The sequence below is a fragment of the Condylura cristata genome, unplaced genomic scaffold (assembly GCF_000260355.1).
Source record: "Condylura cristata isolate star-nosed mole 26May11 unplaced genomic scaffold, ConCri1.0 scaffold00019, whole genome shotgun sequence".
Taxonomy (NCBI): Eukaryota; Metazoa; Chordata; class Mammalia; order Eulipotyphla; family Talpidae; genus Condylura; species Condylura cristata.
The window spans coordinates 23,730,351-23,744,288 of record NW_004567120.1 but is presented as its reverse complement, the minus strand read 5'-3'; the positions used below and the strand labels follow the sequence as shown (position 1 = coordinate 23,744,288).

The 13,938-nt window shown below is 39.5% G+C and overlaps 1 protein-coding gene across 2 annotated transcripts in view; it reads left to right on the top strand.

The window, feature by feature from the left end:
- Positions 1-10,845: 10,845 nt before the first annotated feature.
- UPF3B (UPF3 regulator of nonsense transcripts homolog B (yeast)) overlaps positions 10,846-13,938 on the top strand; it is a 15,979-nt gene continuing 12,886 nt past the window's right edge. The window contains exons 1-3 of one of the 2 annotated variants that reach the window (XM_004685754.2): positions 10,846-11,233; positions 12,078-12,184; positions 12,357-12,463. In XM_004685754.2, coding sequence (XP_004685811.1) covers positions 11,078-11,233; positions 12,078-12,184; positions 12,357-12,463 — 370 coding nt within the window. In that variant the 5' untranslated portion in view covers positions 10,846-11,077. The remainder of the gene's footprint in view (positions 11,234-12,077; positions 12,185-12,356; positions 12,464-13,938) is intronic. The other variant, XM_004685755.2, reaches the window with a different exon arrangement.

The window sequence follows — 13,938 nt, the reverse complement described above, 5'->3', positions numbered from 1 at the left end:
AGAAATCTTACTTGGTGTCTTTCTTTTCTAGAGGAAGTGACAGTTGAATAAGAGGGTAGTGAAGTAGGGCTCAGGATGGAGGCTTATAAAGCATCAAGGTAGGTATAATCTGGGTTTTTATCTAGTAGAAATACTGCTTGTACCTAATATGTACTTTCAGAATTCTCTGGCATATTCCTGGAATGGCAGAAGTTCAAAAAAAGGACTGCAATTTGCTTGAAGTAACCAGAGCTGACATGAGAGCAATAATTGAATCTATTTCATATATCATATTCTTGACTGGCTTAAAAGTTTGCAGAAGTAATTTCATACATTATCTCTGTTGGGGAGCCTGTAACACTTAAAAATACACCCCAGCCAAGGGTGGGGGGAGAGTTGGGATCAGTACCTAGCAGCTCAAGGGGGATGTGTTGCTTTCTCTGTAGCACCACTTCTGTGGCTGATGTAAATGGTCTGTGTTTATACTGTCTCGTGTGAAAGCCACTAGCTTCAGGTGGCTGTTGCATGCACATTGAAGTGTGACTGGTGGCCAAGGTATTGGAAATCACAGTTATAGAGCAAATCTGTAAACTGGCAGAGGGCAAAAACCTATTTTATAACCCACTGTCAGAAACTCTCTTGAGTTCTCACAGACGGATAGAGTTGATGATGCCTATTAATGTTAACCTAGGTCCCATTCTTCTCAACTGGCTTGTGAACTCTCTAGTGATTATCCCAGTGCTTGGCCTATAAAATAAGCACTTAACAAATAAACCTAGAAAGGCTTCAAACAGGAGGTTGGGGCTAGAACCTTGGATACAAGCTGAGGAACTTTGTCTAGGTAATGGGGAGACAGCAGAGATTTTGGGAGGAAACATTTTTTTTAATGTTACTGTGCAGGTTAGTAGATAGATTCATAGGTCACTTTGGCCAATTATTGGTGCAGTTTTATTGACCTGATTTGAATTTGGGTTGATCCCAGGAAACTGACAAAAATAAACTGTGGGTTAGAGTATTTTTTATTCATTAATCCACTTAAAGATAATCTTTGAGCGGCTACTCTGTCAGGCACTGTACTTGGCATAGCAGGTATCAGTGAACAAGACAGACACAGCTCCTGTCCTTAAGGAACTGGACATCAGTGACAAATGTGATGAGTGCAAATTAAAAATTGCACTGACTTGATCTCAGGATTAACCGAATGCCAGCCATGGAGAAGATGAGAGAGAAACTCATATGATGTGACTATATATTCTGTAACAAAATGTCAAGCACAGTGAGGATACACAAGCAGCCTGCTGGAAAAGGGGCATAAGGCAGCGTCACAAAGGAAACAGCATTTAAGAGATAAGACAAAGAAACAACAGGAACAGGGAATGGGATGCTGTACAGGCAGATGTGATAACTAGGAGTGAACACTGCCATAGGCTGCAAAGGAAAAGAGTGTGTAAAAACTCAAGGAAATATGGCTTTGAGTAGCAAAAGAATCATAAAAAATGGTTCCTAGATACACTATTCCTGAGAATTCATACTAGAAAGTGACTCAAAAATAGGATAAAACTGAGAGAAGAATCTATGAGAAAACAAGCTGAAAGAGAAAGAGGCAGCTGATGTTCTAGAAGACAGCAAGGGCTGAGAAGGGATGGGATAGTATAACCTTTTTTAAGGTTTATTGATTTATGTATACAGAACTGGGGTACAGGCCAGAGGTGCAGGGGCGGTGAGAGGATTCAACAGAGACAGAGTGGGGAGCAGAACAGGCAGACTGAGGAAGTACACTGCTGAGGGAAGCAGTGGGTGAGACAGAAGTCTGCCACTACATGCAGCCAGGGATGGAACTCAATGTTGCAGTAGCTGCAATAGCTACACTTTAACCCGTTGTGCCACCAGGGAGGGCCAGAATAAAGTATTTTTAAAGTCAATTATTTTGTATCACCCTGAATTACATGGCGCAGTTTCATTTCATAGGTGAAAACTAGCTAGTTTACTTACAAATTTAAAAAAAGAAATAAGGTAAGAGGTAATTTTGTAAGCAAGGTAAGATTGCAGTTGGACAGAGTTAACCTAGCCTGAGCAATTATAGGAGGCTCCCCTTGAAAATGACCCATAAAATGAGACATGAAAGGGAGAAGGAGAATCCAGGCAGAGGAAAAGTACATACTAAGGACCTGAGCTGAGAGCTCGCCTTTAGCTAAGAATTCAAAGCAGTTCAGGGTGACTGGAAGAAAAAGATAGTGGCCAGGGCCAAACAGCAGACACCTTGCAAGTAAGTCCTGGTTAGGGCTTTAGCTGAAGGGCAAGGGGATGCCATCAAAGAGTTTTAAGAAAGGAAGTGAGATGATCAGCTGTTAATATGAAGATCATTCTGCAGTGTAGGAAACAGATGGTAGACTGGGTGAGACTGGAGGCCACAGACATTCATTTAATAGCTTCTGAGAACCCACTATGTGCCAGGCATTCATTTAAGAAGTGAAGCTATATAACTATCTAAATGTGTATTAACTGAATATAAACGGTAGTGGATGGGGAGGAAGGTTAAAGAAATGAAACTGAAACTAGCTTACAATCATAACAAAGACAAGTGGCTGGTGTGATAAGAAGTAGTGGAGTAAAAGCACTAAAAACTCCATTATTGTTTGGAAGAGTGATGTAGTTATTCACTTTAAGAAAAACTAAACATGCATGTTGAAATTGTAAATCAATAATAAAAAGACTGTAAAAACAAAAGCATACATCTAAAATCCAAAAAAAAAAAAACCCTTAAATAGCCAAATGAACTAATGAGAAAATTTTAGAGGAAACTATGAAAAATTTAAAACTGAATGACATTAAAACAATTGTAAGATGCACCCAAAACAGAATCATGAAGACAATTCCTAGTGTTAATTGCACTTTTAAAAAGTATTTCAAATGAATGCATAAAGTATTCAATTCATGAAGCTAAAGAAGAGCAGAATAAAACCAAAGAAGATAAAGGGGGGAAATGAGAAGTTCAAAAATTAATAAAACAAAACAAACACAAAAGTTGGAGATAATCAACAAAACTGAAAGCTGGTTCTTTAGACTCTCCTTGGTGGTGCAACAGGTTAAAGTGCAGCATTATGAAGTTATCCACAGCCATTACAACACAAGTTTGATCCCCAGCAGGGAGGTGACCACATGGCGTGGCAGACCTCTCCTGACTGGCCTACTGCTCCCCTCAGCAGTGTATTTCATTAGATCTGCCTGTTCTGCTCTCCACTCTGTCTCCGGTGAATCCTCCCACCCACTGCACCTCTGGCCTGCACCCCATTTCTTGTATGCATAAACAAATCTTCAAAAAAAAGATAACAAAAGTTGGTTCTTTGAAAAGACTAATAGAACAGACATAACTCTTCAAAATTGATCTATTAAGATCAAAGGCATACATAAATAATATTGGTGAAAGACACAACTGCAATTCAATTTAAATTTAAAGCCATACAGAACACTTTGGAAACATGGCAGAAATGAATATGTTTTCATCTGCACAAATCTCTGAACTATCACTAAAAATGAGAATAGATAATTACAAAATATGTGGACCCACAAATACATAAAACTTGCTTAGCTGAATGGAAGAATAATAAAACTAAGGACAGGCAGGGGATGGGAGAGGATCAGCAGTAATTTATACTGCAAAACTCATAAAAGTTTTGAAACTTGAAGGCATCAGCATAAACAATATGTTATGTTTTGTGGCACTGTAACATTCTAAGAAAAGATCTGTAATTCCTATCATACTCTGAAGTACTGTTAATACTGCTGTTGTCTGCTGCCAATGTTCATAATTAAAGGTAATGTGAAATTTTATGTAATGGTTAGTGAAAATAAGTGTGCAATTTTTTCCCTTCCAAGTTCACAAGTTCAATCTATGCACACCTACCACCAGCAATTCCAAAACAATACTTGCATGAAGAGGCCCTCCCTGGTGGCGCAGCGGGTTAAAGCACAGCACTAAGAAGCTTAAGCCACTTCCGCATGAGTTCGATCCCCGCCTGCCCCAGAGGAGATCCACATGGCGTGGCAGACCTCTCCTGACCCGCCCACTGCTCCCCTCAGCAGTGGACTTCGTTTATCTGCCTGTTCTGCTCCCTGCTCTGTCTCTGGTGAATCCTCTCACCCTCCACATCTCTGGCCTGTACCCCAGTTCTGTATGAGTAAATAAATATTAAAAAAAAAATACTTGCATGAAGAAACAGGCATAAGAATAGCAACATTATGTAACAGGCAATAATTGAAAACAACCAAATGCTCAAAAACAATAGAATGTCATCCAGTAGAGAGGAATCTAAGAAAGGAAAAGCAAGTTCTCAGGATAACATCTGTGTAACAGGCCTAAAGAGCAACCAATCCTTGGAAGAATTAACATTGTTAAAATGGCCATTTTAGGGCCTTCCTGGTGGCACTGGGGTAAAAGTCTCAGTGCTAGCAAGCTATTGCCAGCCTCTGAGGCATAAGTTTGATCCCTTGCCAGGGAGCTGAACCACAGGGTGTATCAGACCTCTCCTATCTCACTAACTGCTCCCCTCAGCAGTGTATTACAGTAGATCTACTTCTACTCCCCACTCTGTCTCTAGTGAATCCTCTCATGTTCCATACCTCTAGCCTACACCCCAGTATGCATAAATAAATAAAAATAAATCTTTTTAAAAAATAGCCAGATTACCAAGGCTATATAAAATTTTAATTCAATTTAGAGGTTCAACAGCATTATTCAAAGAAATAGAATAAGCAATACTAAAATTCATATGGAACCATAAAAGACAATGAATAGCCAGAGCAATCCTGACAGAAAAAAGAGAAAGGTGGTGACACTCCAAGACTTCAAACTATATAAAGCTATAGTAATCAAAACAGTGTGGTACTAGAATAAAAACAGACATGCAGATCAGTGGAACAGAATTGAGAGCACAGTTAAACTACAACAAAGAAGCTAAGAATATACAATGGAGAAAGGAAAGTCTCTTCAACAAATGATGTTGGGAAAACTGGACAATCACATGCAAAAGAATGAAACTAGACCACTCCTTCACACCATATACAAAATTAACTCAAAATGGGTAAAAGACTTTGGATGTAGCATCTGAAACTGTAAAATACATAGAAGAAAGCATAAGCACAGTACTCCATCACATAGAGTTCACTAATGTCTTTATATTTCCAACAGCAAGAGAAACAAGAGACTATAAACTGGGACTACATGAAACTAAAATCTTCTGTACAGTGAAAGAAACTATCAGTAAAACAAAAGGACACTCTACTTAATGGAAGAAAATATTTGCACACCATACACCTGAGAAAGAACTGACGTTGAAGATCTACAAAGAACTGACGTTGAAGATCTACAAAGAACTTATACAACTAAACAAAAACAAAACAAACAACTCTATCAAATAAATGGGCAGAACGAAAAAGACACTTCTCCAAAGAAGACATGCAGATGGCCTCAGACCCGTGAAAAAATGTTCTTCATTTATCATCAGAGGAATGCAAATCAAAACCATAATGAGAGTCCATCCCACATCTGTGAGTATTATTTACTCAAAAAGACCAGAAACAGAGCCCTCCATGGTGGCCCAAGGGGTTAGAGCACAGCACTAGGAAGTTCTCCGCAGCCACTGCAGCACGAATTCGAATCCTAGCCTGGGAACTGGCCCACATGGCGTAGCAGACCTTTCCTGTCTCACCCACGGCTCCCCTCTGCAATGTACTTCAGTACATCTGCCTGTTCTGCTTCCCACTCTGTCTCTGATGAATCCTCTCCCCCCACACCTCTGGCCTGTACCCTGGTACTTGTATGCATACATAAACAAATCTTTTTAAAAATTTTTTTAAAAGGCCAGAAACAAAAAGTATTGTCAAGAACATGGCAGAAAAGGAGCCCTAGCACTCTGCTGGTGGGAATGTAGACTAGTCCAGCCCCTATGGAAAATAGTATAAAGGTTTCTCTAAATATGAAAAATAGATCTACCATATGACCCAGCAATTCTTCTCCTAGGAATCTACCCAAAGAATGCAAAAACACTAATTCAAAGGGATATTTATGTACTCCTGTATTCATTGCAGCACACTTTACAATAGCCAAGTTATGGAAACAACCTAATAAAAAAACACAACTCAATTAAAAAATAAGCACCCATGGGGAATACACTTAAAAGGAGAAAGCATATTGTTGGAGACCCTAAAGCATGAAGTGCTGAGAAAAGGAGAATGTCAGGGTCATGACTGGAAGACTGGCCAACATGGACTGGAAGACTGGCCTGTGTCCAGACCACGATGTCCTTGTATCAGCAAAGTTAAGCCTGAGAAACAGGCATGATTAGAAAGGGAGTAGAGTATACCTGATAACGCCAGGACCTTGGCAGTGAAAGCGCGCCTGACAAGGCTAAAGAGTAAGAGAATGATGCATTGTCTAGTAACTAACAAGGAGGGGAGGGGTAATTTGTATCAATAAAAATGAGTTTCACCAGGCACTCAAGACATTTGAGCCCAGAATGAGAGGCCTTGCATGCCCTGGGTCCCGTTTCTCTTAAACTCTATTATGTGTCTGTCAGTTCTTTGTTTCCAAGTTCTTTCAGTTCCTTTTCCTCAACCCTGTTCACCAGAGCTGGACTCTGGCAGCATACACGTATACAAAAAAAGTAAGTGCCCAAAGGCAGATGAATGAATTAGGATGTGGTATAAATACACTGTGGAATACTACTCAGCTATAAAAAATGACAAGCTATTGCAATTTGTAGCAACATGGATGGAACTGAGGGGGATAATGTTAAGTGAAATAAGTCAGGAGAAAGATAAATACCAGATGGTTTCACTCATAGGTGGCATACAGAGAAACAAAATAAATACAGATAAACCAAACCAATAGCAAACTCTATGACTGCAGAATTGAGGCTACCAGTGTGACAGAAAAGGGGAAGAGCAAATTGAGAAGGAACATAATGGACTATGGTAGAGGGCTGTATATGGGTGTCTGGATGGTGGGTATCGTATGATAACATGTATCTGAAGAATGTGATCCTATACCTCTGAATCATATACAGTGTAGTAAAAACATCTCAATTTAAAAAGTATTGCAATCAGTCCTTCCAGAAGAAGGGCATATGGCAAATGTCTCCAAATATAAAAAAATAACAAATAGATTACTTGATTTATTTGACATTATGGAGTAGATTTTACATCTCTGGAGGAGTTTGGCTGAAAAAAAAAAAAGTAACTTGTACAAGCAACCAAATCAATCAAACAAAATGACCAAAGTAATTATTAACTACAGAAAGACACACATTGTAGACTATGAAAAGAAGCATACTAATAGTGTGTCTCTATGTTATGAACAACATTTTACATAGTCATATTAATGTTAACACTGAATTATGATTTAGTGAAAAAATTTAAATGGGCTAAGGGGAAGATTATGCAAGAACAAGACTGCATTGTGAATAAGTCCTGTCAAAAGCATAAATGTTGTTTACTTGTGGTTTGTTAGTCTGCCATGACTTTCCATAATTAACTAACAGATGTAATTTGTGAGCTGGAACTCTTTTCTACAATAGATATGTTTACAACATCATTAAATTCTCCAAAACATGTTTTACAAGCTATTGGAACTTAAAAAAAAAAAAAGCTATTGGAGCTAATAGAGGCTTCAACACAGGGTGGTAAAGACAGGTTCTTTAGTAAAATATTGCAATGAGAGCCTTACCCCCTTTTACTGAATGTTGGAGAGGCACAGTAGTTTATATCACAAGACCCTCATAGCTTGTGATAAAGGACAAAGTAGAGGCAAATTTACTTACTTGGAAGCTTGCCTTCAAGGTGATTAGTTAGGCAATAAGTTTTCTTAATTAGTTCAGAGTCTTAAATTTTCTCTTGTTTGTTTTTAATTAGGATGGAGAAAAGCAATCATTAGCACAGCACAGCATATAAATGAACAGAATAGTTTAGGTCTAAAACAGTGTTTTCTCTCTGCCTAATACTTTTTTTTTCTCTTTTAATTGAGAGGGGGCAGAATAGACAAATAGTTGTATTCTACATTTCTTGTCTCAGATACTCTCTGACTCCAATCGTGTGCCCACATGTGTGTGCTTGGGGGGAGGTGGAGACGGAAAAGAACCCGGTAAAAAGTCAGCACATCATTCGCGTCTTCCTTTCTGCGAGAAACTGAATGGAGTAGGTGAAGGATTAGAGGGAATTAATTAGATAAGTAACCTTTGTTAAGTTAGGGGAGAAAACCAAAGTATCTTTTAAAATTTGTAGCTGAAAGACTCATTTGAAATTACTCATCTTAACATTGTCAAGGTGTAGCTTTTCTATTTTGAATAGCTTGTTCTTAGCTGATAACTAAATGATTTCATTTTTAAACGTTATTCATTATGCATGATTAGTTGAATAATAGTTATATTTGAAACAACCAAGAGGCAAAGGATGCCTAATGTCTAGGAGGAGAAAATGATGACTTAAAGTTATTGGGATATTGCCCGACAAGAAATTAGAAAAGCATTCATTTTGAATCATCCACTGAAACCTTAGTAGTTGTTTACCATATCTTAAGAAGAAATATTGCATATCTTTCTTGTTTTCTTATATATTCTTCTTTAATTCCCCCCCCCTTTTTTTTTAACATAGCTCTAAATTCCCCCAAATCGGAATTCCATCATTTCTCAGGAACCTCCCTGGTGGCACAACAGATTAAAAGCACAGCGCTATGCATGCTTAGTGAAATAAGCCCGAAAGAAAAAGAAAAATACCGGATGGTTTCAATCATAGAAGGAGCATAAAGGACCGGGGAGGGGGGAATAAATAATAATGAACAGCTATATACCAGCGACATTTTACGGGGGTGGAGTGGAGAAAGGGATCAAAAACGGGGCAGGGGTGGTGAACAGGACTATGGTGATGGCACACCAGTGAATTGGTGATGGGAAGCCAACGGGGAATACAAATGAGATGGAAAAGGGCACAAAATGATGTAAAAATCAACTATAATAATAATAATAAACAAATAAATAAATAAAGCACAGCACTATGAAGCTATCGCAGCCACGGCAGCATGAGTTAGAACCTTGGCCAGGGAGGTGACCCATATGGTGCGGCAGACCTCTCCTTTCTTACCTACTACTCCCCTCAGCACTGTATTTCAGTCAATCTGCCTGTTCTGCTCCCCACTCTGTCTCTGGTGAATTCTCTCACTGCTCCTGCACCTCTGATCTGTACCCCAGTTCTGTATGCATAAGTAAATAAATCTTTTAAAAAAATACATTCAGGACTTCTGGCCCTGAGCCAACTTTTTACCTTGAGGTTCTAATTACATCCTTAACATGGTTCCTGATCACTATAGGTGTCTTATATCAAATATATAAGTGTTACATAAAAAGATGCTGGTCTGAGATTCAATGTTATCTTAGATTTGATGAAATATAAATGCTCTATCATTTGGGGCAGTAACGTTCAAATTTTGCATTTTTTTAAATTTGGGGGACTGAACTTTATTAAAATACATACAATTTACACAAAATAAAAGTCACCAATTCTAATTGTACAATTTAATGAGTTGATACAAATATGTTCAGTCATGCAACTGTTGTGCCCAGATTTCGAGTTTCCCAAAGACCACCAAGGAGCCTATTCGGATGCAAAGCACACAAGGGTCTTTATTGCAAGCTCAAGTCTGGGCTCCCAACATGCACCTACGCAGTGGCTGCAGTTGAGAGCCTAAGCTCAGGGAAGGCAGGGTTTTTATTACAGAAAAGGGAAGTTTCAGCTCAGCAGTACATTGATTGGTTGACATTGAACAAAATTGTCTTGTCTTAACCTGGTTGGTCCATGCATGCGCCAGGCTGTAATCTGTGAGGTTCGCGACTCGGCCCACACATCCTGGGACATCTGGTGCTCTCCTGATACATACTGGTCACTTGCTGACTGGCCGTTGTCATGGGATGAGTAAGATTGGGACATTTACAGCTAAACTCGGACTTGGCACCTTCTTGATAGCTGAAACTGAGGCCTGGCTGGTTCGGAAGCATTCTGAAGCCTGTCATGGCTTCAGTTTGGTCTTTCACAACTACCACCAAAACGTGATAAAGAGCATTTTAATCACTGAAAAAAGTTTCCTGGCATAGTGTCTGGGTACTTTCAACATTTCATTTGCCCTTATTGGTTCATTTTAATTGCTGATTAGTATTTCATTCTATAGATGTACCATATTTTATTTATTGCTATTCACCAGTAGACAGACACTTGGATAGTTTCCAGCTTGTAACTATTATGTATAATGTACAATTGACTTCGTTAAAATAGGAAGGAGACTAATCTTTACTAAAACAAGTTGGGTTTTACTTTTTTTCTTTTGTGGTGAATCAACAACATGATAGATGTCACTTAGAAGACTAGGAAGAAAACAAATCTCATACATTTTGGAAATATTCCTTTAAAAGTCACTATCTTGCGAGTAAATTATATGTGACCCCTAATCAATATAAGGCAAAGAAATGCTAAAGATCCTGATAGCACTTTTGAATCGACGACTGGAAACACCGGTGTTCCCCTAAAGAGGTAAATTTGGCGTAATATTGAGTGTATCTGAGGAAAGGGAAGCAAGGTACAGCCCGTAGGACCTATCTTTTGACCTGAAAAAAGTCCACGATTAAAAGATTTTACAATATTTACTTAAAAATTGGGACCCTGAGATAGCTAAGGCTCCAGAACTCCTAGTCACAGCCGGCTAGTTGCTTTGCATGCTGGGACTTGTAGTCCACTAAAAGCCGCCATAATCAAGATGGCGGCCTTGCAACTGACGTGCGAAGAGCGGCCCCGAGGGAGTCTGGGTCACAAGGGGATTGGGCGGTGCGGGATTCAGCGGGCGGGAAGTCAAGACCAGGTGTTAAAACCTTTCCACCCAGAGAAGCCGGGTGCTCTGAAGTCTCGCGAGATCCTGGCGGGGCCCAATGGAACGCGGGGCCCGGCTTATCACTAGGGGCCTTTGTTGGGGGCGGAGTCCTGACGCTCGCTGGCCGGGAGTCGGTGCCGGGCGTAGTGGCGTTTAGGCCGAGCTGCCGCTGCGAGCGGCGAGACCGTGGCCATGAAGGAGGAGAAGGATCATAGGCCCAAGGAGAAACGAGTAACCCTATTGACCCCCCCGGGGGCCACAGGCAGCGGCGGCGGGGCTTCGGGGGACTGCCCCAAAGGGGATGATAAACAGGATCGAAACAAGGAGAAGAAAGAAGCTCTGAGCAAGGTGCCCGACCGGCTGTTAGCCCGGGAGAGGGCGGGACGGGTCCCCCACCCGGGAGGATGGTTGGGAATGGGGCTGCTCTCTTCCTCTCCCAGACTCCCGCCGTATTTCTTTGCCTGAATGAAATCGCATCACCAGGTCTCATCCACTTGTCCGAAATGGGGGGAACCTCTCCCGGCCCAGCTCCAGGGTGGGAATGAGGGGCTGGGGATTCCCAGACGGGAAAGACTTAAATCTGAGTTGGGAGATGATAATGGGAGGGAAGGGCTAGAAAAGAGAATGAGTTATTAAAAGGTTAATTGGGGGGGGGTTGTTAAATCACGAAGGCGCTATCGGAGTGGGAATATGTTGTGGTAGTATTAACGGGGGGGCAAATTGAGGGAGGCTAGGAGGCTACTGGTCGGGGGCACCCTGTTTTGGGAGCAGTGAGTGAATTTTCGGTATGACTTAGAGTTTTGTACTATTTGTGCTAAATGAGGAAAGATTCTGTTTTAGGATGTGTCGGATGTGGGAGAAAAATAATAAATCAAGAGTTTGTGGCAGGCCTACTAATTTTTTGCTACATTTGTTAAAAATTGTTTGATGGAAAATGATGCACAAACCTAGTAAAAAAACTGCGGGTCTGCGGGTTAACAGGACCTGAGTTATTTTTGATTCAGGCAGTTTGCATTTTAAGAATTCTTTAAAATCGCGTCTCTTTTATGTTTGACTAATTCTGAGTATTAAAAGGGTATTTTTTCCCCTGGTTTTTATAAGTGATCTCATCCCAGCTTTCTTCAGGGATGGTGACTCAGGTGTGACAGAACGCTGATTTGCACTAATTTTATTTTCCTATTCATTTCTTAAGGTGGTAATTCGGAGATTACCTCCCACTTTGACCAAGGAGCAGCTTCAGGAACATCTTCAGCCTATGCCTGAGCATGATTATTTTGAGTTTTTTTCTAATGATACTAGGTAAAACATATAAATAAAGGGAGGGGGTGGGTAAATGAAAGACTCCTTCCCTTCTTTTTGCCCTACTAATGTTTTCTATTTGATTTTTAAGCCTGTCTCTTTAATGTATGCATACTTGTAATTCAGGCAGACACCTGCAAACACATTTATATAATTGCTTTCCTCTCTGCAGTCTGTATCCTCATATGTATGCCAGAGCATACATCAACTTTAAAAATCAAGAGGACATCATTTTGTTCAGGGATCGCTTTGATGGTTATGTATTCCTTGACAATAAAGGTGAGTCCTTGTAACTGAAGAGTTGCTTTGTCATTTGTATGTTTAAGACAAAGTATTACAGTGATTCCTAATACCTTTATAGCTTTTCTAAAATCCTGGGTAATAAAGTGTGCAACATTTAAAGTGCTTTACATGGGTTGATATGTCTGACTTTTCACAACCCATAGGTATTTTTATTAACATGTTTTATCTCTAATTGATAAACTGAATGAAATTGCCACAGTTTTCTCCTGTGACAAACATTTTACACTGGATAAGAGGTTTTGATTTGACTGGTTTCAGCAGTAAGTAATACTGATTAGTGGTTCTTTATATGAGTTTTAAATATTTTCTTCTCATCTTGCTCTAAGGACCAAGATGAATTTGCTTTTCACTACATTAAATTGAAGTTATTTAATTCAAATTCCTTTTAAGCCAGTACTTCCTAGTTGAAAAACTGTTTAAAATTCTAAGTTATTGTAAGACATCATACTTGCTCTCACTTTCTACCCAGGAGTTGGTTATATTTCCATGAAATCAATGATTTAATATAACAATTGTGAAAAAAAAATCTGAACTCCACCCTCCGCAGTTTTGTTTATTTGTTCCTCAATGTATATAGCAGCTGCTAAAATGATCTGATTTTGTATTCACTAGGATTTCCAAAATCATGTTTTCTCCATGACTGATTTGTGATCAATTCTGGTTATTTTATTCTGGCTTTGTCTACATAATAGTGATCTAAGAATAATATTTTATACCTTGTATGTCATTGTAGCCGGGATCTGCTGGGTTTTTTTTTTTTTACTAGTAGTCACTTGATTTTTTTTTTTTGAGTTCTAACTCACATGCCATAAAATTTATCCTCTCAAATACATGCTCAATTTAATGGTTTTTAGTATAGTCATCACCACTATATAATCCCAGAATATATATCAATTAGAAAAGAATCCTGTATCTATTTTCCTCTCACCTCAGTCCCTAACAGCTACTAATTTACTATCTATGTATATCATAGAAACAGAATTATACAATATGTGGCTTTTTGTGACTGACTTCTTAACTATTTTCATTGTTCATCCATGTTATAGCATGGATGCCTCATTCTTTTTGTTTGCATTTTTTAATTGTAAAATACGTACAAAGTAAAATTTATTATCTTAGTAATTTTTAAGTTACATTTTAAGAGCACACTTAAGTATATTCATATTGTTGTACAACCAATCTCTAGAACTTTTTCATCTTCCAAAACTGTAATTCGAGAGCCATCAAAAACCCCCCATTTTGGGCCCTCTCTGGTGGTGCAATGAGTTGAAGCTCAGCACTGCAAGCAACCCACAGCCACTTCAGTGCAAGTTCCTATCTCCAGCCCCAGAGTTGATCCACATGGCATAGCAGATCTCTCTTGACCCGCCTGCTGCTCCCCTAAGCAGTGTACTTCATCCATCTGCCTGTTCTGCTTCCTACTCTGTCTCTGGTGAATCCTCTCACTGCCC